The sequence below is a fragment of the Bubalus kerabau genome, chromosome 11 (genome assembly GCF_029407905.1).
Source record: "Bubalus kerabau isolate K-KA32 ecotype Philippines breed swamp buffalo chromosome 11, PCC_UOA_SB_1v2, whole genome shotgun sequence".
Taxonomy (NCBI): Eukaryota; Metazoa; Chordata; class Mammalia; order Artiodactyla; family Bovidae; genus Bubalus; species Bubalus kerabau.
The window spans coordinates 16,367,305-16,392,519 of NC_073634.1; the positions used below are offsets into that span (position 1 = coordinate 16,367,305).

General features: G+C 40.6%; 1 protein-coding gene across 2 annotated transcripts in view; it reads left to right on the forward strand.

Annotated features, from left to right (window-relative positions):
* Positions 1-2,095: 2,095 nt before the first annotated feature.
* Positions 2,096-25,215, forward strand: part of PAIP2B (poly(A) binding protein interacting protein 2B) — a 50,773-nt gene continuing 27,653 nt past the window's right edge. Inside the window, exon 1 of one of the 2 annotated variants that reach the window (XM_055539710.1) lies at positions 2,096-2,274. Coding sequence is in view for 1 of the 2 variants with exons in the window: in XM_055539709.1 (XP_055395684.1) it covers positions 2,383-2,416 (34 nt within the window). In the remaining variant the exon portion in view is untranslated. Of the gene's footprint in view, positions 2,275-2,294; positions 2,417-25,215 lie in introns of those variants that run through there. The other variant, XM_055539709.1, reaches the window with a different exon arrangement.

Genomic DNA, 25,215 nt, shown 5'->3' on the forward strand with positions numbered 1-25,215 from the left:
ATCCACAAACTGGAGAACAATTATAGCAAAGAAGTTCTCGCACTGTTGTGAAAGTTCTAGGCCCTGAAACAGCCTTCCCAATTTGGGAATCTTTGGCAAAGGGCCTGGGAATCCTCAGGGAATCTGACTTTGAAGGTCAGTGGGATTTGATTACAGAACTTCCACAGGACTGGGAAACAGAGGCTCTTGGAGGGCACAGACAAAACCTTGTGCGCACCAGGACCTAGGAGAAAGGAGCAGTGACCCCACAAGAGACTTGAGCCAGGCTTGCCAGTGAGTGTTCAGGAGTCTCTGGCAGAGGCATGGGTCAACAGTGGCCTGCCACGGGGTCAGGGGCCCTGACTGCAGCAGTCCTGGGAGGCTCAGGGTGCTAGCCTAAGTCCTCCTGAAGGAGGTGGCCATTACCCCTACCATAGAGCCTATAGTCTACCATAGAGACTGCAAACTCTAGGACTGGGCTGCCTCAGGCCAAACTACAGGGAGTGAGCACAGCCCCACCCATCAGCAGATTAAAGTAGGTCATTGTTGATTATCTGTTTTATATATAATATTGTGTACATATTAATCCCCAACTCCTAATTTATCCCTCCATCCACCTTAGTTTATTTAGTCTGTGAGTCTGTTTCTGTTTTGTAATTAAGTTTATTTTTTATCCTTTTTTTAGATTCCACATATATGTGATATCATATGCTATGTCTTTCTCTGACTTACTTCAGTATAATCTCTAGGTCCATCCATGTTGATGCAAATAGCATTATTTCCACTCCTTTTAATGGCTGAATAATATTCCATTGTATACATGTACAATATGTTCTTTATCCTTTCATCTGTTGATGGATATTTTGGTTGCTTCCATGTCCTGGCTATTGCAAATAGTGCTGCAGTGAACATTCAGACACATATATCTTTTTGAATTACTGTTTTCTCCAGATATATACACCAGAGTGGGATTGCTGGTTCACCTGGTAGCTCTAGTTTTAGTTTTTTAAGGAACTTCCATATTGTTCTTTAGAGTGGGTGTACCAATCTACATTCCCACCAACAGTGTAGGAGGGTTCCTTTTTCTTCACACCTTCTCCAGCAATTTGTTTGTAAACTTTTTGGTGATGGCCATTCTGACTGAGCTGTTTTATTATTTATTGTTACTTGTTTATTGTCAGTTTCCTCAGCTACAGAATAAGCACCCCGGATGCAGCTTCACTGTCTTGTCCATATCATTCACTCAGAGCTTGGATTGGAGCTTGGATCATTATCAATCACTTACTTAGCCTCTACTTTATGTTATGTATACAGCTAACATGAGAGGTAGGGAGGAACAAAGATGTATAAAAACTTCCATAAAGAAATCCCGCTCCCTGAAAGGATAAACTTCCAAGTCTTGGCAAGTAAAGACTGGACATCGTGAATCCAAGGGGATAGTAAGGTTTTATTCATTTTTTAAATATTCAAGAAGCTAGATTTGTCTCTGGACATATGCAAGAGTCTCTCTGCTTCCCTCCAGCCCCTCCAAAAAGCCCAAGTTCCCAAATTTTTTCAACGGAGGGCTACATCAGGGTCCAGCCAGCCTTGCTCAAAGAACCTCCCTTGGTAATGGACAGCTGGGGAAATCCCAGGGAAGCCCGCCTCCATGCCCCGTTCCCCACCCCCCACCCCCACCTCCCCACGCTAGGCTGAGTGGCACAACCGGTAGGAGTGGCTGCTGTTTTAGCCAATGGAAGGAAACGGGAGCAGGCGCCTGTGTAAACAAACCCAGAGATGCTGGGCCTTGGGCTCCTCCCCCACGTGGGGCCGGACGGATCCTTGGCCCAATGCCTTATCCGGGAAAAGCATAGCGTCCATCCAACCTATCAGAGCTGGTGCCTCTCGCAAGGAGACGCTCCACAGGGAGGGAAAGAACGAAGGGAGCGAAAAGACAGACATTAGTACCAATCAGAAGCTGAAATTTCTGAGGGAGTGGGCGGGCACTGCTTCACATTTAGGCCAATAACCAGCACACGTGCCCTTCTAGGTGACTGAGCGGCATCCTCTTTGGCCCAATAGAAAAATGGGGCGGTGCCCAGCAACCAATGGCTTGGGTTCGGGGGCGGGGTGAGAAGCCAGTGTGCAGTAAGAGGTAACCTGACTAGGGGTAGAGGCGCTCCCCCGGTTCTGTGGCTCACGCTTTGGTACTGGGGACCGAGACTGTTCTGGCGACGGCGACCTCTGCGGCGACGGCTGAGATTCTCGAAAGAGTAGAGGAGGACGGTCCGGAGGAGGGGCTTCTAGTTAACGCAGGTGGGCTCGTGCGCCGGGCTGCCGGAGAGAGAACCCACGGGAAGCGCCACTCTCCCGGCTCTGGGGGCCCCTGCGCCTTCCTCTGCGCTGCCATCGGGGCTGTGAGGGATGGTGCCCGCCTGCCCGAGCTCCTGTGGGGAGGGTAAGCCGGCAGGTCCCACATCGCGGCTCTCGACGAGAAGGGGGACCGCTGGGGTCAGCCCCTGCCCCTCGGGGGCGCTGGGCGGTCTGTGGTCCCTTTCTCCCCGCACCCGCGCGCTATTCTAACCCCGCCCTCAACTCCCCTGTCCCCTTCTAATAGTCGGACTGAAGTCTCTGGCTTGCGTGTCCCTTCAGTGCCCGAGTGCGTGCCACACTGCTAGGCAAACTGACCAGTGCTGCCTCCTGCCGTCCTTCTCGCGGAGATGGGAAGGTGGAGGAGTTGCGCATCTCGCCCCTCCCCCATTCGCGGGACCCCCCCCCCCCCAACCCCGGCAACCACTCCCCCCCCCCACCCCCGCCATCCCTCGCCTTATTTGAGTTTCCTAAACACTCTCCGCTTCCCGCGTTATTCTAGCCTTCATTGTTGATACCTCTAGTGAGTTAGGGACCTTGACCACTTCTCTTCATCCTTCCCTTCAGCGAGTCGGCCCTTTGCTCCCTCCCACCCCCTAAATTTCGTCCTCATCTCTCATAGAAACTAACATTTGCCCCTACCAAGCAGCTGGAAGGTGAACCCAAGAGACGCGGAATATACAGTACGCGGAGCTTTTGAAGGTTGGGGACTTTAATCAGTTTTGTTAATGGTAGCCGCTTCTTGCCTTCCTGAAAATGGCACTTGATTATTATATCCTTTTTGGAATCTGTCCCATTATAGTTGTTTGGTGATCATTTTTGAAAACGCAAATGAGAAGGGTTTACTGGCAGCAAGAAAGTTTTAAATGTATTATTATTTTTTTATTTAAATAGAATTGGGTTATACTTGAAACAGCTTAACTGGAGTGTCGGAGAATTTGCAGTATAAGTAATGGCTTGACCACCCTACTTTGTCATAAAATATAGGACATATTTTGGCTGTATGGCACTGTGATTTGGATAATATAGCATTAATCTCTTTAAAAACGGCATTTTGTATTCACTTTCATAAGTATCAGTTTGGGTTTCATTAATGGTGGTTCTAGCCATATGTTTCTAGATAAAGTACAAACTATGTTGTGCCTAAATAAAATATGCCAAGAATTTTTATGGGGAAAAAGTAACCTATCATATTCAGTTTTGACTGAGACTTTAGGGTTTTGAAAATATTAATTTGAATGTTGGACAGTGAGGATTTTGTTTGAGGGGATGGATGAAATTGAAGTATGTGGATGAGCCCGATGGGTCTTTTATCCTGTGTGCGTGGGGGAAGGGAGGAAGAAAGAAAATACAGGTGTCCAAAGCCTTGTAGATTCAAACTCTGCTTCATTTCATGACTTTACATAAATTGAAGTTATTTTTCCTAGCTCTTAGTGGGGAAATGTAAGCAGTGAGTTTAACATGGTGCCTGCTGTGTTTTAGCCAGAATTTTACAAGCCTTTGTGAGAAATTCGTGTTGTTTTCCTTATTTGTGACATATGTCAGTACTGCCTTGTATTTTACTATGGTAAAACTGTATCTTATATATAGAGAAGTAAGTCTAATAGAATTAAAAGGAGTCTTTAATCTGAAGAGGCAGCATTGTCTAATGCTGAAACCATATGTTTGAGCTCTGTTAATATGGAAAATCACACTGAAAAGAGGAAAATCTTAAAACTGCTCTAATAAATGCCTAGATGTCTAGAACAACAGCAACAGAATTATGACAGAATTATTAGCAATCATCAAATAAAAGTCCTAGGCAAATTACAAATCTATGAATTGGTTATTACACTATTGTGAGTTGGTATAAGGCTGCAGTTGAAAACCAAACTTTTTGTACCATCTTTTCAGATGTATTTGTGCTTAGTAATTACTCCTTTGCAAATTTAGAGCCATAACTATGATTTTTTCAGAGACCTTGCCTTTAAGGAGCTCATAGTTTGGTGGAAGAGAGACCTGGAAACCAAGAATTAAACGCAGAGGGAGAGGTTCCATAGTGGAAGATGTGTACAGGACATAGAGAGGCACTGTGGCATGGTGTTCTGGCCTCATGTCCCACTGCTGTGGACTTTCTGAAGTGCCTTTTCCCAAACTACCTGCTTATTTCACATACCTGGGCTTTTCTCTGTAGGTACTGTTCTCTCTTAAAAGACTTTTCCGTACCTTCTGTGCCTGGTGAGGTCCTACTTGAAAATCTTACTGAAGCCTCACACTGCCTCCCCTCCATTCAAATAATTGTTATCTGTATTTTTTGTTATCTCATTATAAATAATTACAGTTGATTCTCGCTATTCATGAGAATATATAAAATCACACAGAGCACTAAATTAGTGAATACTGAACGATTGCTCCTAGGGAAAGTATGTTCATATCTCACATAGATTTTAATCTTTTCCTAAATACAACTCATTCTGGTAGATTCTATTTCTTTATTTTACAGAAGAGAAAATGAGGTACAGAAGTGTTAAGTGACTTGCCTGAGGCCAACCCCTAACAGGTGCCAGAGTTCAGAAACCCTGCCCACCCCTCCACCACTGCACTGCACTGCCCCCTACTGACCTGCATCCTGTATCATCCCCACAAAAGCTGAAACTGAAAAGCAGAGCACTGCCTAGTTTGACCTTATCTGGGAACGTGCTCAGGAGTGACTCAAATTTTTTGCCACTCTGTGCACGTCCGTGAATGACTGCCAAAGCACTATCAGTGTTGATTTAGGGGTTACAAGTAAATTTTAGCAAGTAGGCAAATTCGCAAATGGAGAAGGCAATGGCACCCCACTCCTGTACTCTTGCCTGGAAAATCCCATGGGCGGAGGAGCCTGGTGGGCTGCAGTCCGTGGGGTTGCGAAGAGTCGGACACGACTGAGTGACTTCACTTTCACTTTTCACTTTCATGCATTGGAGAAGGAAATGGCAACCCACTCCAGTGTTCTTGCCTGGAGAATCCCTGGGACGGGGGAGCCTGGTGGGCTGCCATCTATGGGGTTGCACAGAGTCGGACACGACTGAAGTGACTTAGCAGCAGCAAATTCGCAAATACAGGATCTACAAATAATGAGGATCCAGTGTACTTGCAAATGAGCCCTGGAATCTATTTCAGGGTAACCCTCCCAGCAACTCACTGTAGAATGTGCCTTTAACTGCTTTGAGAATTCATTCTCTTATTCATTTATTCAACAAATATTTATTCAGCACTTACTGTAAGCCAAGCTCTGTTTTAGACTGTGGTGTGGTGCTGCCCTTGTAGATGCTCTATTTGAATAACAAAGACAGACAGCTAACAGTCTGGAGCTCAGGAGAGAGGTCTAGTTTGGAATTAGAGATTAATTTGACCAAGATAAAGCCCTGTGGGGCCCCTCCCATTTCACATCCTCTTAACATACTGATTTCCACTACATTTCTGTTCTACCCCATGCATATACTCTTCCTTTTGAGCCTCTCTGCTTGTCATTAGTTGATTTTGAGGCTGTTTACTCATATAGCTGGTAGGATATTGTAGAAGAATCAGATTGATCTGGTCTTTAATTTCTGCATTTGCCACCTACCACCTGAGTGACTTTGGTCAAGCTGTTGAACTTTTAAAGCCTGTTTCCTGATTTCAGAAGTGGTGATCTGATGTGCTAGGCCCTTGTTGGTAGAGAGGAAGAGACACACACATATTACTTTTGATGCTGAGGGTTTAAAGTAAACTAGAATGGAATATCATCTTAACCACCATATTGTCTGTTGGCCCTAGTGCTCTCAGAACCTTAGGATAGGTTTAAGATTTAAGCTCTGAAGACCTACTTTCTTTTGTTTTGTTCACTCAACATTTGTGTTTCCTAAGAGAGAGTATCTGATTGGATTGTTTTGTCACCTTCCAAAATGGAGGACTCCTATCCAGCAAAATATTGAACCAAGCCATGTCCTAAGTGATCTTCCTCATGTTCAGCCTGTAGATTGTCCTTAGAGTTCTGAGTTTGGTCCAGGAGTTTATAGCCAAAGAAGTGGATTGGTTTCATGTATTATCTGTGACACAGACTGAAGCATATACAGAAAGAACCCCTTGGTGACAATTTCTTCAGAAAACAACTGAGTATAGAGTGGTCCTTAGAGCTTCATGGATTTCTGTCCTATTCAAATACTTGTCTACCATGATCATAGACAGTGTTTAATAAAGCACCTAACAAAGTAATTGTTACATGTCAAATATTGCATAGATCTTCCTTTTGATGTTGCATTTGACATTATTATAGTGTGGTTATTTGCTTATATGGCTGGCTTCTTATATGACTATTCTCCATGAGGGAGGGTTAACATCTTCATCCTCTATCTTTGGCACTTAGTTCTGTGCCTGAGGCATGGTAATAAATGCACAAATGTATGACTTAAGAAATTCCTTAACTCTTCCTGAAAGGATGGAAGGATAGGAAAGCTTCCCAGAGAAAATGTTGTTTAAGCTGGTTCTTAAAGAATGAGTAGGAAGGTTTTCTAGATGAATAAAACCTTGAGGCAGCATTCCAAATAGGGACTAGCAGTTGCAAAGACACAGATATATAAAAAGATAATGAAGTTTATTGTATACTCCTAGCAGATTAAAACAACAAACAAAAATCAAAATCAGTGGGCTTGGTCGGAAAGCATGTCACAACTGAATTAACTTATGATCATAGCTGCTCAGTAACAGATGCAAATTTTAGGGAGAAAGTATAATATCCTCAGGTTGTTGGCAGAGTATCAACAGTTTAGAAATACAAATATTGACTTTGGGGAACTTTTACACTGTAGTGAATACATGTGTATGCACTGTTCAAGGTACTGAAAATGTAATCAAACTTACTCTCAAGAGGCTAACAAGCTAGCAAGGAGACAGATAAATGATTTATTGTGTAAGTGAGGTAATAGAGATGGGAATAAAGTGCTATCTGAACCAGGAGAAAGGAGTATTTCATAATATGAAACGCTGGAGGAAGATTTCTCAAGTGAGGTGGCTTTTGATCTGTGCCTTGGTGGAGTGCACTAGACCAAAAATAGGGACTTTGTGAAGACAATTAGTGGTAGGAAAGACTTAAGAATTATCCCTTTTTGCTATATCTGTTTTGGGCATTCAGTTAATAGTTACATTTGTTCAGGCAGTGTCTGTGAGCATAAGAAGTGAATAATTATGCCATAGTAGAATTTTGTGTCAAAATAAACTGGGTTAAAGTTTTCTGAAATGCAGGGCATCTCTAAAGTCTTTATTATATTAACATCCTTAATGGCTCTCCAAAATATTGTATTCAACCCACCCCCCACAGCATACCTAAACATCTTTTGGAACATAATTATATGAGACAGAATTTGAGGAATGATGAATTACAGTGTATTTTTTTTTCTTCAATAACTTTGATTTATTTTTTTTCATACATGATATTACACGTTTCAATGCCATTCTCCCAAATCTTCCCACCCTCTCCCTCTGCAACAGAGTCCATAAGACTGTTCTATAAATCAATGTCTCTTTTGCTGTCTCGTACACAGGGTTATTGTTACCATCTTTCTAAATTCCATATATATGCGTTAGTATACTGTATTGGTGTTTTTCTTTCTGGCTTACTTCACTCTGTATAATAGGCTCCAGTTTCATCCACCTCATTAGAACTGATTGAAATGTGTTCTTTTTAATGGCTGAGTAGTACTCCATTGTGTATATGTACCACAGCTTTCTTATCCATTCATCTGTTGATGGACATCTAGGTTGCTTCCATGTCCTGGATATTATAAACCGTGCTGCGATGAACATTGGGGTACACATGTCTCTTTCCCTTCTGGTTTCCTCAGTGTGTATGCCCAGCAGTGGGATTGCTGGATCAAGGCAGTTCTATTTCCAGTTTTTTAAGGAATCTCCACACTGTTCTCCATAGTGGCTGTACTAGTTTGCATTCCCACCAACAGTGTAAGAGGGTTCCTTTTTCTCCACACCCTCTCCAGCATTTATTGCTTGTAGACTTCTGGATCGCAGCCATTCTGACTGGTGTGAAATGGTACCTCATAGTGGTTTTGAATTGCATTTCTCTGATAATGAGTGATGTTGAGCATTTTTTCATGTGTTTGTTAGCCATCTGTATGTCTTCTTTGGAGAAATGTCTATTTAGTTCTTTGGCCCATTTTTTGATTGGGTCATTTATTTTTCTGGAGTTGAGCTGTAGGAGTTGCTTGTATATTTTTGAGGTTAGTTGTTTGTCAGTTGCTTCATTTGCTATTATTTTCTCCCATTCTGAAGGCTGCCTTTTCACCTTGCTAATAGTTTCCTTTGATGTGCAGAAGCTTTTAAGGTTAATTAGGTCCCATTTGTTTATTTTTGCTTTTATTTCCAATATTCTGGGAGGTGGGTCATAGAGGATCCTGCTGTGATGTATGTCAGAGAGTGTTTTGCCTATGTTCTCCTCTAGGAGTTTTATAGTTTCTGGTCTTACGTTTAGATCTTTAATCCATTTTGAGTTTATTTTTGTGTATGGTGTTAGAAAGTGTTCTAGTTTCATTCTTTTACAAGTGGTTGACCAGATTTCCCAGCATCACTTGTTAAAGAGATTGTCTTTAATCCATTGTATATTCTTGCCTCCTTTGTCAAAGATAAGGTGTCCATATGTGCATGGATTTATCTCTGGGCTTTCTATTTTGTTCCATTGATCTATATTTCTGTCTTTGTGCCAGTACCATACTGTCTTGATAACTGTGGCTTTGTAGTAGAGCCTGAAGTCAGGTAGGTTGATTCCTCCAGTTCCATTCTTCTTTCTCAAGATCGCTTTGGCTATTCGAGGTTTTTTGTATTTCCATACAAATTGGGAAATTATTTGTTCTAGCTCTGTGAAGAATACCATTGGTAGCTTGATAGGGATTGCATTGAATCTATAAATTGCTTTGGGTAGTATACTCATTTTCACTATATTGATTCTTCCAATCCATGAACATGGTATATTTCTCCATCTATTAGTGTCCTCTTTGATTTCTTTCACCAGTGTTTTATAGTTTTCTATATATAGGTCTTTAGTTTCTTTAGGTAGATATATTCCTAAGTATTTTATTCTTTCCGTTGCAATGGTGAATGGAATTGTTTCCTTAATTTCTCTCTCTTTCCTTAATTATTAGAAATTTCTAATAATTTTCTCATTATTAGTGTATAGGAATGCAAGGGATTTCTGTGTGTTGATTTTATATCCTGCAACTTTACTATAATCATTGATTAGTTCTAGTAATTTTCTGGTGGAGTCTTTAGGGTTTTCTATGTAGAGGATCATGTCATCTGCAAACAGTGAGAGTTTTACTTCTTTTCCAATTTGGATTCCTTTTATTTCTTTTTCTGCTCTGATTGCTGTGGCCAAAACTTCCAAAACTATGTTGGAATAGTAATGGTGAAAGTGGGCACCCTTGTCTTGTTCCTGACTTTAGAGGAAATGCTTTCAATTTTTCACCATTGAGGATAATGTTTGCTGTGGGTTTGTCATATATAGCTTTTATTATGTTGAGGTATGTTCCTTCTATTCCTGCTTTCTGGAGAGTTTTTATCATAAATGGATGTTGAATTTTGTCAAAGGCTTTCTCTGCATCTATTGAGATAATCATATGGTTTTTATTTTTCAATTTGTTAATGTGGTGTATTACATTGATTGATTTGCGGATATTGAAGAATCCTTGCATCCCTGGGATAAAGCCCACTTGGTCATGGTGTATGATTTTTTTAATGTGTTGTTGGATTCTGATTGCTAGAATTTTGTTAAGGATTTTTGCATCTATGTTCATCAGTGATATTGGCCTGTAGTTTTCTTTTTTTGTGGGATCTTTGTCAGGTTTTGGTATTAGGGTGATGGTGGCCTCATAGAATGAGTTTGGAAGTTTACCTTCCTCTGCAATTTTCTGGAAGAGTTTGAGCAGGATAGGTGTTAGCTCCTCTCTAAATTTTTGGTAGAATTCAGCTGTGAAGCCGTCTGGACCTGGGCTTTTGTTTGCTGGAAGGTTTTTGATTACAGTTTCAATTTCCATGCTTGTGATGGGTCTGTTAAGATTTTCTATTTCTTCCTGGTCCAGTTTTGGAAAGTTGTACTTTTCTAAGAATTTGTCCATTTCTTCCACGTTGTCCATCTTATTGGCATATAATTGTTGATAGTAGTCTCTTATGATCCTTTGTATTTCTGTGTTGTCTGTTGTGATCTCTCCATTTTCATTTCTAATTTTATTGATTTGATTTTTCTCCCTTTGTTTCTTGATGAGTCTGGCTAATGGTTTGTCAATTTTATTTATCCTTTCAAAGAACCAGCTTTTGGCTTTGTTGATCTTTGCTATGGTCTCTTTTGTTTCTTTTGCATTTATTTCTGCTCTAATTTTTAAGATTTCTTTTCTTCTACTAACCCTGGGGTTCTTCATTTCTTCCTTTTCTAGTTGCTTTAGGTGTAGAGTTAGGTTATTTATTTGACTTTTTTCTTGTTTCTTGAGGTGTGCCTGTATTGCTATGAACTTTCCCCTTAGGACTGCTTTTACAGTGTCCCACAGGTTTTGGGTTGTTGTGTTTTCATTTTCATTTGTTTCTATGCAAATTTTGATTTCTTTTTTGATTTCTTCTGTGATTTGTTGGTTATTCAGCAGCATGTTGTTCAGCCTCCATATGTTGGAATTTTTAATAGTTTTTCTCTTGTAATTGAGATCTAATCTTACTGCATTGTGGTCAGAAAAGATGCTTGGAATGATTTCTATTTTTTTGAATTTACCAAGGCTAGCTTTATGGCCCAGGATGTGATCTATCCTGGAGAAGGTTCCATGTGCGCTTGAGAAAAAGGTGAAATTCATTGTTTTGGGATGAAATGTCCTATAGATATCAATTAGGTCTAACTGGTCTATTGTATCATTTAAAGTTTGTGTTTCCTTGTTAATTTTCTGTTTAGTTGATCTATCCATAGGTGTGAGTGGGGTATTAAAGTCTCCCACTATTATTGTGTTATTGTTAATTTCTCCTTTCATAGTTGTTAGCATTTGTCTTACATATTGTGGTGCTCCCGTGTTGGGTGCATATATATTTATAATTGTTATATCTTCTTCTTGGATTGATCCTTTGATCATTATGTAGTGACCATCTTTGTCTCTTTTCACAGCCTTCGTTTTAAAGTCTATTTTATCTGATATGAGTATTGCTACTCCTGCTTTCTTTTGGTCCCTATTTGCATGGAAAATCTTTTTCCAGCCCTTCACTTTCAGTCTGAATGTGTCCCCTGTTTTGAGGTGGGTCTCTTGTAGACAACATATGTAGGGGACTTGTTTTTGTATCCATTCAGCTAGTCTTTGTCTTTTGGTTGGGGCATTCAACCCATTTACGTTTAAGGTAATTACTGATAGGTATGATCCCATTGCCATTTACTTTATTGTTTTGGGTTCGAATTTATACACCGTTTTTGTGTTTCCTGTCTAGAGAATATCCTTTAGTATTTGTTGGAGAGCTGGTTTGGTGGTGCAGAATTCTCTCAGCTTTTGCTTGTCTGAAAAGCTTTTGATTTCTCCTTCATACTTGAATGAGATCCTTGCTGGGTACAATAATCTGGGCTGTAGGTTATTTTCTTTCATCACTTTAAATATGTCCTGCCATTCCCTCCTGGCCTGAAGAGTTTCTATTGAAAGATCAGCTGTTATCCTTATGGGAACTCCCTTGTGTGTTATTTGTTGTTTTTCCCTTGCTGCTTTTAATATTTGTTCTTTGTGTTTGATCTTTGTTAACTTGATTAATATGTGTCTTGGGGTGTTTCGCCTTGGGTTTATCCTGTTTGGGACTCTCTGGGTTTCTTGGACTTGGGTGATTATTTCCTTCCCCATTTTAGGGAAGTTTTCAACTATTATCTCCTCAAGTATTTTCTCATGGTCTTCTTTTTGTCTTCTTCTTCTGGGACCCCTATGATTCGAATGTTGTAGCGTTTAATATTGTCCTGGAGGTCTCTGAGATTGTCCTCATTTCTTTTAATTCGTTTTTCTTTTATCCTCTGATTCATTTATTTCTACCATTCTATCTTCTAATTCACTAATCCTATCTTCTGCCTCTGTTATTCTACTATTTGTTGCCTCCAGAGTGTTTTTAATTTCATTTATTGCATTATTCATTATATTTTGACTCTTTTTTACTTCTTCTAGGTCCTTGTTAAACCTTTCTTGCATCTTCTCAATCCTTGTCTCCAGGCTATTTATCTGTGATTCCATTTTGATTTCAAGATTTTGGATCAATTTCACTATCATTATTCAGAATTCTTTATCAGGTAGATTCCCTATCTCTTCCTCTTTTGTTTGGTTTGGTGGGCATTTATCCTGTTCCTTTATCTGCTGGGTATTCCTCTGTCTCTTCATCTTGTTTAAATTGCTGATTTTGGGGTGTCCTATCTGTATTCTGGCAGTTTGTGGAGTTCTCTTTATTGTGGCGTTTCCTCGCTGTGTGTGAGTTTGTACAGGTGGTTTGTCAAGGTTTCCTGGTTAGGGAAGCTTGTGTTGGTGTTCTGGTGGGTGGAGCTGGATTTCTTCTCTCTGGAGTGCAATGAAGTGTTCACGGAGTTATGCAGAGGAGAGAAGGAGGAGGAAGGAGACAGAGGTGGCCAGGAGGATAAAAGGGGGGAATGAAAAGGAGGGAGACAGATCCAGCCAGTAATCTGTTCCCTAAGTGTTCTCCCTGTCTGGAACACACAGAAATTCACAGAGTTGGGTAGAGTAGAGAGGGGTTAGGGAGGAGACACCGGTGACCTGGTGTAGAAAAAGGAGAGTCCAAAGGGAGAGAGAGCAGTCAAGCCAGTAATCTCGCTCCCAAGTGAAAAATGGGTACTGAAGATTGGGTTCTTAAAGGTACAAAATTGGTAACCAATACATAAAAGCAAAAATTAAAAATCTAGAGTAGAGTTTGGAATTTCAAAAATACGATGTTAAAGAAAAGAAGAAGGAAAAGAAAGAGAAAAAACGAACAAACAAAAACAAACAAGGTCGTGAAAATTATAAAAAGAATATAGGTACAAGATTGATGACTAATACCAAAAAGCAAAAGTTAAAAATCTTTTTAGAGTAGAGTTTGGAATTTCAGATATACAATGTTATATAAAAGAAGAAGAGAAACAGGAAAAAAAAAAAAGTCACAGAAATTATAAAAAAAAAAACTATAGGTACAAAATTGATAACAAATATCAAAAAGCTAAAATTAAAAATCTAAAGTAGAGTTTGGAATTTCAAAAATACAATGTTAAAGAGAGGAAGAAGAAAAAAAAACAAGGTCAAAAAGTTATAAAAAATATATATATAAAGTTTGCTGTAAAAAAAATAGGGCCTTTTTTTTTTTTTTTGCAAAGTAATAGGTTATAAAAGTGAAGATTAAAGGAACAATAGAGGACTTAAAATTTTTTTAAAAAAATTATAAAAAAAAAAAGAAAGAAAGAAAGAATGATCGTAAAAATAGTAAAAATATATCCAGGACTTTCTCTGGTTTTGTTGTGAGTATTGTGGGTTCAGTTCATTTTTGGCTAGTTCCTTGGTCCGACTTATATTTCTCAAGATCTATAGGCCCCTTCCTATGTAGTCGGTAGTAAGCACAAGGTTTTAATCTATTGCCTGTAGCTTCCAAGGCGGTTCCCTCTGTTATAGCTTCTTCTGTTTGCTGGTCTCTTCAGTGTCTGGTTTCCGCCCTGACACAAAGGGGATGGTGGAGGATACTTTTTTTTTTTTTTTAGGCTCACTTGTTCAGTATTGCTGTTGGGAGGGAGGGAGGGATGCTGCAAATAACACTGGCGTGTGCTCGCAGTGCCTCAGCCACACTGGGTCTGCCCCCGCTCACGGCTTGGGGCAGAGCCTCCCTGCCCACACTTCTCAGGCTCTAGGTTGCTCCACCGGGAACTATCCGTGGCCGGCCCTGGGCTGCCTGTACCTCCCAGGTCCAAGCCGCTCAGGTTCAGGCACTCCGGTAGTCCTCAGAGGCGCACACTCGGTTGGGCCTGCGTTTTGTGCCCTTCGCAGGTCCGAGCAGCTCAGGTGATGAGGTGTTTGGCGAGCGCGACTGCTGCGACTTATCGCCTCCCCGCCGCTCGTTTATCTAGGTGTACAACCGGCGCGCCTTCTCAGGCAGATGTTGACCGTCCAGACCGCCAAGAAGTTTTAGTTAGCAAAGAAGCCTGCTTACAGTTTTATAGATAGTGTCTCTCTGGGGCTGCGATTGCCCCCTTCCGGTTCTGACTGCCTGTCACCAGAGGGGGAAGGTCTGCAGCCGGCTATCTCTGTTCAGTCCTTTGTTCCATGCGCGGTCCTGGTGGCGTCTTAAGTTAGGGCTGGCTTTTTGCGTGGTAGATATCCCACAGTCTGGTTTACTAGCCCAAATTATTTCGCTCAGATAGTGCTCAGGGTATTCAGGCCAGGTCCTTACCCTAAGTGATGCAGCCCGCTCTGTGCCTCCCTGCCCAGCCCCCGCTTGCTAATGGCGGATGCAGGCGTCTGTGCTGCCTTTCCGCTGTGGGGAGTTACCGTAAGGCTCGCAATCTGCGGGTTTTAATTGTTTATTTTTCCTCCCTGTTATGTTGCCCTCTGTGCTTCCAAAGCTCAGCACAGATTCGGCAGTGAGAAGGTTTCCTGGTGTTTGGAAACTTCTCTCTTTTTAAGACTCCTTTCCCGGGACGGGACTCCCTTCCCGGGACGGAACTCCGTCCCTCCCTCTTTTGTCTCTTTTTTTGTCTTTTATATTTTTTCCTACCTCCTTTCGAAGACTTGGGTTGCTTTTCTGGGTGCCTGATGTCCTCAGCCGGCCTTCAGAAGTTGTTTTGTGGAATTTACTCGGCGTTTAAGTGTTCTTTTGATGAATTTGTGGGGGAGAAAGTGTTCTCCCCGTCCTACTCCTCCGCCATCTTGGCTCCTCCCTACAATGTATTTTTAACAAGCCAAGATTTATCGGTAGTCTCCATGTCCACTGTAAAATAATGTATAATTCTATAATCTCATAGATAAGAAGGAGAGGAAGGAGAGACATTTGGAGAGAAAGAATACATTCTAGCCAAGTTATTATCATCTTAGTCAATACGTCCCAAATTTAATACATAATTATTATATGATCATCTCCTCCCTTGAAAAGTATGGCTTGTTCATATTTTGAAGTTCTATAAGGTGATCAGACACATCCTGGGAAGGTACAGAACCAGAGCAGGAATCAGTGGTGGGGGCAGAGGCAGAGCCGCCTTAGAGTGGCACTCTTCCATCTTGAGAGAATGCTGCTTTTGTTTTGCATTCATTTTAGGCCATATTAGACGTACATTTTGCCAGTAGGGCATTTTAAGAGCATACTGAAAATCCACACCCTTTTCTGAGTCTGGAATTTCAGGAGTTGATTGCCAGTGTGTTCTTTTCAATAAGATTTGATTATATGAGAATTAATTAATGACCTTGCTGCATAATTTTAATTTGTCAAATTCTGATTATGAGTTAACTCCCACGGTATTGTTGAAACTAAGGAAGCAATGATCATGCTTTTGATATGAATTTGAAGTCAGATCTATGTTTGAGATTTGTCTCTGCCAACTTTCTATCTGAATGACCTTGGGTAACAGCTGCCTCACCATCTGTAGCCTCTTTTTACATTTTTTTTCCTTTCCCATTTTGACAAAGTGAAAATACATAGGGGTAATATAAGAATTAAATGATGCATATAAACACTTTATGAACTCTGAAGTGGTATACAAATAAAAGACTAAATAAATGCATCCAGTTTAATTTTCATTAACATTTTTAGTCTTTAATTTTATATTATAAAAATAGTACTTATTCACTATAGTAAAATTGAAAAATATTGATAGGTAAAAGCAGGGAAAAGCTACAAAGCACTTCATAAATCTACCATATTGAGACAATGGTTAACATTTTGATGGATGTATACTTTCTGTGCGTATTTGTTTGTGCATATGCATTATTTAATAGTAACAGGTTTATCTTGGGTGTTTTGTTGGGGTCACCTTATTTTTCTAGGTCCCCTAAGAGTACATTTGCTTGGTTCAAGAAATTGTTAAGTCTTTTGCTACATATTGCTGTGTATAATGAGAACAGGAGCTGACTTCTCAGCCTGGTGGAATGTGTCACCTTGCAGTAATCTAATATCCTGCACCACTTCCAAAGCATCATGAAAGACACATTCAGAAATGAACTTAATGTATTTACATAGTTATGCTTGGTATTGTTTGTAGTAGCATGAAAAGGATAACTCCAATGTATCAACAGGAGCTAGTTAAGTAAACCTTGATACATCCAAAACCATGGAATATTGTATAGCTGTAAAAAGAATGAGGAAGAGAAAAACAAGGGTAGAATAAGAATATACATTGCTTATAATTTGCAAAAAGAAATTCTGAAATGATATGTAAGAAACCAATGAAAGAAATAGAAGTAGGGATCAGATTTCACTATATATGCCTTTATATATGCATGCATGCTAAGCTGCTTCTGTTCTGTCTCTTTGCGACCCTGTGGACTATAGCCCACCAGGCTCCTCTGTCAATGGGATTCTCCAGGCTCTTGCCTGGAGAATTCTTGCCAGTATTCTTATACTGCAGTGGGTTGCCATGCCCTCCTCCAGGGGACCTTCCTGACCTAGGGATCAAACCCATGTCTCTTATGTCTCCTTCATTGGCAGGCAGGTTCTTTATCACTGCCACCTGGGAAGCCCATATATGTATATTATAAAATTTTTTTGAATCATATATTTGTATTACCTTTTCCAAAAAATGAGTGAAGAAATGAATGAATGAATGAAATGGAGTGAAGAGAAAGAGAGGAGAAAAAGGGATCTGAGATGCTGCCCGTGTCTTTAGTATCAGGTGAATACATAGTATTAGTATAGTGGGAAAGATTAGAAGAGAGGCCCCAGGGAGGATTTGGCAGCTTTATTTTTCTTGTTTACTCAGTTTTGTATATTTAAAAAAATATTGAAACTGCCAAATGGCAGTCCTCATTGCTTCAATTGCTTTTTTTTCATATTCACTTGTACTTTTACATATGCATATGTATTATTTTTAATTGCATTTACATTTCTAACATTTTTAAACTTACCTAGTTTTTTTTTTTTTTTCTGTGTCACTATAGGAGGACCTTTAAAAAAAAGGAAGATAGGGCAGTTTTGTATAGTGCACATTCCCAAAGTGGTCTGAGCTACCTCAAGAGGCAGGAGATTCAAGCCCTCTAGTTTATATGGCACATACATACATTAGAAAAAATAAGAAAAAGAAAATAACATTTGCCCCTGATTATAAAAACCACACTTTTAAGTAATAATTCAGAATGCAAAATAAAAGGAAAAAATCTTTAATTTTGCCACCAAAAACATTCTACTTTTTGCTTTTTAGATCTTTCTATGCATATAAACCTTTCCAAAAGTAGAATTATAATATTTGTTTTTCTTCAATTGTTGAAATGCTTAGGTAGAGGTTTGTGTTTTTTTCTATTTTTTAATTTTAGACCACCCTTACATTTCTGGGCTGAACCCTATTTGATCATAACTTTTTTGTTTTGTTTTATTTTTAAATAATTTGCTTGATTTTATTTGATCCTGTTTTATTTGAAATTATATGTTTGTAGCATGGAAAATATTTTAAAAATATTGTCTCTAAAAGTATATTTAAGACATTCTTAACTTATAGAACACAAAGAGCATTAAATTTTCCAAATAACATGAATAAGGCTGAGTTCATCAAAAGGTATGTGAATATTGCTAGGGCTCCAACCTCATAACACATTTAAATTAATTTTCAGTGAAGTCTGCTAGTTTGAAAATTAACAAGTTTTTCACACACTGACTCACTATTCCCTGGTTGTTCAATCTAGAGCCCATGACATTTGTTAGTTAAAATATTTCTGGCATGCTTATGGAGTTAGTTTTTTTTTTTTTTTTAATGGAGTACATTTGCTTTAGAATGTTGTTTTAGTTTCTTCTGTACAACAAAGGGAATCAGCTATACATACACATATATCCCCTCTTATTTGGGTTTCCTTCCCATTTGCTATGCTATGTTGAGTCACTTCAGTCGTGTCCGACTCTGTGCGCCCCCATAGACGTCAGCCCACCAGGCTCCCCCGTCCCTGGGATTCTCCAGGCAAGAACACTGGAGTGGGTTGCCATTTCCTTCTCCAGTGCATGAAAGTGAAAAGTGAAAGTGAAGTTGCTCAGTCGTGTCCAACTCGTAGCGACCCCATGGACTGCAGCCTAACAGGCTCCTCCGTCCACGGGATTTTCCAAGCAAGAGTACTGGAGTGGTGTGCCATTGCCTTCTCCGTCCTTCCCATTTAGGTCACCACAAAGCATTGAGTAGAGTTCCCTGGGCTATACAGTAGGTTCTCATTAGTTATCTATTTTATACATGTGTGTGCATGCTAAGTTGCTTCAGCTGAGTCCGACTCTTTGCGACCCTATGGACTGTAGCCCACCAGGCTTCTCTGTCCCTGAGATCCTCCAGCCTTGCAGTGGGCTGCCATGCCCTCCTCCAGGGGATCTTCCCAATTCAGGGATCAAACCTGCATCTCCTGAGTCTCCTGTATTGGCAGGCGAGTTCTGTACCAATAGCGCCACCTGGGAAGTGCACTTTATACATAGTAGTGTATATATGTCAGTCCCAATCTATCATTTTATCCCACTCTCCTTCCGTCCTTGGTATCCATAAGTGAAAGTTGCTCAGTCATGTCTGACTCTTTGCGACCCCATGGACTATACAGTCCGTGGAATCCTCCAGGCCAGAATACTGGAGTGGATTGCCTGGTGGGCTGCTGTCTATGGGGTTGCACAGAGTTGGATGCGACTAAACTGACTTAGCAGCAGCAGCAGCAGGCTGGGGCCTGGTAATTTGCATTTCTAACAAGTTCCCAGGTGATACTGATGCTGATGGGCCAGGGACTAAATTTTGAGAACCGTTGCTATATCAATTCAGTTCAGTTCAGTTGCTCAGTCGTGTCCGACTCTTTGCGACCCCATGAATCACAGCACGCCAGGCCTCCCTGTCCATCACCACCTCCCGGAGTTCACTCAGACTCACATCCATCGAGTCAGTGATGCCATCCAGCCATCTCATCCTCTGTCGTCCCCTTCTCCTCCTGCCTCCAATCCCTCCCAACATCAGAGTCTTTTCCAATGAGTCAACTCTTCGCATGAGGTGGCCAAAGTACTGGAGTTTCAACTTTAGCATCATTCCTTCCAAAGAAATCCCAGGGCTGATCTCCTTCAGAATGGACTGGTTGGATCTCCTTGCAGTCCAAGGGACTCTCAAGAGTCTTCTCCAACACCACAGTTCAAAAGCATCAATTCTTCAGCGCTCAGCCTTCTTCACAGTCCAACTCTCACATCCATACATGACCAGTGGAAAAACCATAGCCTTGACTAGACGGACCTTTGTTGGCAAAGTAATGTCTCTGCTTTTCAATATGCTATCTAGGTTGGTCATAACTTTGCTTCCAAGGAGTAAGCATCTTTTAATTTCATGGCTGCAGTCACCATCTGCAGTGATTTTGGAGCCCCCAAAAATAAAGTCTGACACTGTTTCCACTGTTTCCCCATCTATTTCCCATGAAGTGGTGGGACTGGATGCCATGATCTTTGTTTTTTGAATGTTGAGTTTTAAGCCAACTTTTTCACTCTCCTCTTTCACTTTCATCAAGAGGCTTTTTAGTTCCTCTTCACTTTTTGCCATAAGGGTGGTGTCATCTGCATATCTGAGGTTATTGATATTTCTCCCGGCAATCTTGATTTCAGCTTGTGTTTCTTCCAGTCCAGCGTTTCTCATGATGTACTCTGCATATAAGTTAAATAAGCAGGGTGAAAATATACAGCCTTGACGTACTCCTTTTCCTATTTGGAACCAGTCTGTTGTTCCATGTCCAGTTCTAACTGTTGCTTCCTGACCTGCATACAGATTTCTCAAGAGGCAGGTCAGGTGGTCTGGTATTCCCATCTCTTTCAGAATTTTCCACAGTTTATTGTGATCCACACAGTCAAAGGCTTTGGCATAGTCAATAAAGCAGAAATAGATGTTTTTCTGGAACTCTCTTGCTTTTTCCATGATCTAGCAGATGGTGGCAATTTGATCTCTGGTTCCTCTTCCTTTTCTAAAACCAGCTTGAACATCAGGAAGTTCACGGTTCACGTATTGCTGAAGCCTGGCTTGGAGAATTTGGAGCATGACTTTACTAGCATGTGAGATGAGTGCAATTGTGCAGTAGTTTGAGCATTCTCTGGCATTGCCTTTCTTTGGGATTGGAATGAAAACTGACCTTTTCCAGTCCTGTGGCCACTGCTGAGTTTTCCAAATTTGCTGGCACATTGCTGTATACTAATTGTAAATTCTAGAAATCTGGTTCTAGAAGAAAGCTGAATTTAGTCTGGGAGTGTAACAAGTGAGGAGGTTAGGGGGCAGATCATGAAAGACTCAACTGCTTCTGCTAAGCACAGTGTCTGAGTTCAGGAAATGAGCAGTATATAGGGATATGACATAATTCTTGTTTCATGATTGGAAATCCTAGCCAAATATCAAGTGAGAAATCTTATTTCATTTGCAAAGCTTAGAGACCAGGGGATTTTGGTCAAATAGGATTAAGTGATTAATCCCATAAGAATGGGGGTTATTTTTGTGTCTCTTCTATATTCCCCACTTAACATTTAGCCTTGCTTTAGAAGGGCTGATGTTTGTTTTAACTGGGAAAGTGCTTTGGGTGCTTATTAAAATGAGAGTTTTGTGTGTTTTTAAAGATATTAGCTATATTCTTAAAAATTTTTAAATAGTCATTTAAGAGAATAAGAAAAACTATTTTTTGAAAAAGAAAACTCACTGGAATTATTTTATATGTTGGAGAATATCATCTGCTTCATAAATCGTCAAGCATTTTATGGATTTTTTTTTAAGTGGTTCGGCATTACATTGTTTGAGGTAATACTAGTAATTTTCATAATCCTTCTGAAGATAAAAAGTGAAGGCCAAAATCATAGACCTGGCATAGAAGCTGGGTGCAGGAGACAGCTATGAAGGAATAGATAGATATATGCACACATCTACACACACACACACACACACACATATATTATATATATATATTTTTTTTAATTACAGTTATTATTTTAGCTAAAGACAAAAATACTTGTTCTGAATTTAGGCATCGACTCTGGAAGCCACACCTTTTCCTGAAGGAGTTTTGCTTCAACAGGTTTTTCTCACTTGTCTGCTACCTCATTTGTGTTGTCCCACTGCTGACACCCTTAGCTGTCAAGTTGACCAGCTGGTCCCTCATTGACTGCTGGAGGAATAACTGGTATTACAGACAGTGGGTGGGACAGACTCCCTACTTGGAAACGTCCTTGTTTTCCTCCCACCCCCACAGAGGAGAATTAGGAGGAAGAAAAGGAGAGTAGAACTAGATCCTACAGGTCAGGCTAGTGCTTCTGAAGCTTGCTGCACATCAGAAACAACCCACTGGCTCTCTAATGTGCAGTATATTTGTGGGCCCCACCCAGAGACCTTCTGAATCTCGAGCTGATAGAATGCAGCCTGGGGGCTGCATTTTTAACAAGTTCCTGAAGAAATCTTGTGTAGCCAGATGGACTCTATGCCTCAGGCTATACCAGTGCTAGTCCTGGGTGAATTTTCACCAGCAGTGGTAAAATAAAGGGCTTCCCAGCTTGCGCTAGTGGTAAAGAACCCACCTCCCAATGCAGGAGACAGAGATGAGGGTCCTATCCCTGAGTCGGGAAGATCCCCTGAAGGAGGGCATGGCAACCCACTAGAGTATTCTTGCCTGGAAAATCCCACAGACAGAGGAGCCTGGCAGGCTACAGTCCATGGGGTCGCAAAGAGATAGACATGACTGATGCAACTTAGCAGTCGGGCAGGTGGTAAAATAAAGTTAGGACCACATAGTGTTTTTTATAAAATTACATTTATTCAATAAAAAGAATTAGGAGTTTTTGCCTTAAATTAAGGCCTTTTTATATTTTGTGGTGTTTAAAATATCCTTTTATAAAATTATGTTGATAAGGATGTTTTCTGGGCTTCCCTCATAGCTCAGTTGGTAAAGAATCCACGTGCAATGCAGGAGACCCTGGGTCGGGAAGATCTGCTGGAGAAGGGATAGGCTACCCACTCCAGTATTCTGGCCTGGAGAATTCCATGGACTATACAGTCCATGCGGAGAAGGCGATGGCACCCCACTCCAGTACTCTTGCCTGGAAGATCCCATGGACGGAGGAGCCTGGTAGGCTGCAGTCCATGGGGTTGCGAAGAGTTGGACACGACTGAGCAACTTCACTTTCACTTTTCACTTTCATGCATTGGAGAAGGAAATGGCAACCTGCTCCAGTGTTCTTGCCTGGAGAATCCCAGGGACGGGGAAACCTGGTGGGCTGCCGTCTATGGGGTCGCACAGAGTCGGACACGACTGAAGCGACTCAGCAGCAGCAGCAGCAGCAGCAGCAGCATACAGTCCATGGGGTTGCAAAGAGTCAGACACAACTGAGAGACTTTCACTTTCACTTTTCACTTTTCAAGGATGTTTTCTATCACCCTTATTTAGATAAAACAAATTATAATCTTATGTTGTCTTCAAAATACTTGTAAAAATTGAATGGTCTGTGAAATCCTAAAGATTGAGTATCTTTTATCTACTCATTCTTTTTAAGTCGCTTTTTAAATACTTTGAAATACAGGTTCATAGAGAGTCCTAAATTTTTGGCTAGATAAATTTTGGAATTCAGAATTTTTCAGATTTTAGAGATGCTTTCTCTGTATGTTATATAATGCCTCAGGGGTCTGGCGTAGAACCCGTAGTCACATGCATTAATATTTCTGAGGAAAGCAAGAGTATTCACTCTCAGTAAGATAAATGAAGGCTATATACAGCTTCACATCAGTTCAGGCCAAGTTCTACTGTCAACTGAGTTTTGACATGAAAGCATATGGACATTTTTTAGCTTTTAGAGCTTTCTGGATTTTGGAGTTGTGCATAGGAATAGGATGGACGTATTTGGCGTCTGCTTTCTCAACCTCAAAGTGCCGGCAAGCTTCAAATTAAATGGAGCTGAGTGTGTTTATGGTAGGGAATAATTTATTCTGATTTAACACACTAGTGTGTGATGTGACCTCATTTGTATTTTCCTTCCAAAGACTAGTCCTTTTGTTGAGGGCATTTTTCTTCAGCCTGGTTCCCCCAACTCCCATTTGCAATCTTTGTGAAAAATCAGTTTTACATCCGAGCCATCTGGAATTAAAGTGAGAAGTGTGAGAGTGTAGAGTAGTGGCTAAGAGTGTGGGGTTTGGGCACAGAAATACTTAAGTTTAAGCCCCAATTCTGGCACTCACTAGATTGCACCTAACTTTAAAACAAATCTCTGAATGTTGGAGATTTCATCTGAAAAACCAGAGCATCTACCTCAATAGGATTGCTGTGGAGATTAAGAGAGAATGTTAGTGAAGTACTTAGAAGAGCTTTTGTTTTATTCACATCTTTTCCTGCTGGTATTTGGGTAGATTATGTGCTTCCCTCTATGTAACTGGATTTTCATGTGGTACCCTCTCTTTCCCTTAGAGGTTCTGGGTTGCTACACTTTCCCAATTCATGACCCGCTTCTGTTCCATTCTTGTGTCTTAGACATCAAATCCTGCCTCATCAGTGATTTCCACACCAAAAAATCCAGAAACTCCTAACCTTTATATGGAGCTAGTAGTTTTACCAAAAATGGAGTGTCTTAGGGTAGAGTCCACATTATGCAGAATGAGGCGTCTCACTATCTGAAATGTACCACTCATTTTTTTCATCTTTACCTTACTCCAGCACTGTGTTCCCACTAACCAGGGAAGTCTTTGACTTTCTCCCATGAAGCAATTCTCTTACTCTGGTCTCTCAAGGCTCACCTTCTACAGCAAATTAATTTTAAAGGAGTTTCTCCCACCCTAAATGGTACCTTTCCTAAAAAGATTTCTAGTGAATACAGTTTTCTTAACCTGATTACACGTGCATTTCAACTGCTTAGCTCCTTTTTCCCTGCTATGATGTGGAAAACGATTCTTTTTTTCTAGAAATATATCACATAAAATGAGTATGTGGTCCTTTTTGGTGATATTTGTTGAGATTCATGTTATGGATTTCTTCCAGTTTAGATAATCCTCTCTGGTAAGACTCTGCAGCTAGTGAAGAGAATGTTATAGCCACCTGGTGTTATTAAATGCTAAAATAGTAAACAAGAACATGTAAAATATTTTCAAAGAATAGAATTAGGAGATTTTTTTTTTTCAGCTCGAGGAAGTTAACCTGTAAAAACAGATTCCTGAGTGATACTGTCACTCACTGGCTGTAGGGAATAATTGTTAATACTCAGTGAAGAATGCTTAGCCCATGTCCAGGCCCCTGAAAGCATGGGCTTCCCTTCCTAAGACGTGGAATTTAGAATATAGCATTCTAGAAACGGTACTTTGTCAACAGATTGTTTATTAAAGACTTGGTGGGCACATAAAAGCATGCTAGAAAATGTAAAGGGGCTTCCCTGGTGGCTCAAGAGGGTAAAGAATCTGCCTGCCATGCAGGAGACGCATGTTTGATCCCTGGGTCGGGAAGATCCCAGGGAGAACAGCATGGCGACCCACTCCAGTATTCTTGCCTGGAGAATCCCATGGACAGAGGGGCCTGGCAGGCTACAGTCCATGGGGTCGCAAAGAGTCAGACACAACTGAGTGACTAACACACATACAGAAAGTGTAAAAGACTTGATTTTTGCCCTCAGGAAACTTCTAAGGTTATAAATAGACCATTCCCAAAATAAATAGAGAGTAATTATCACTTGAGTATATGTATAATCAGTTGTAAAATAGGGATGGAGGTGGGGGAGACC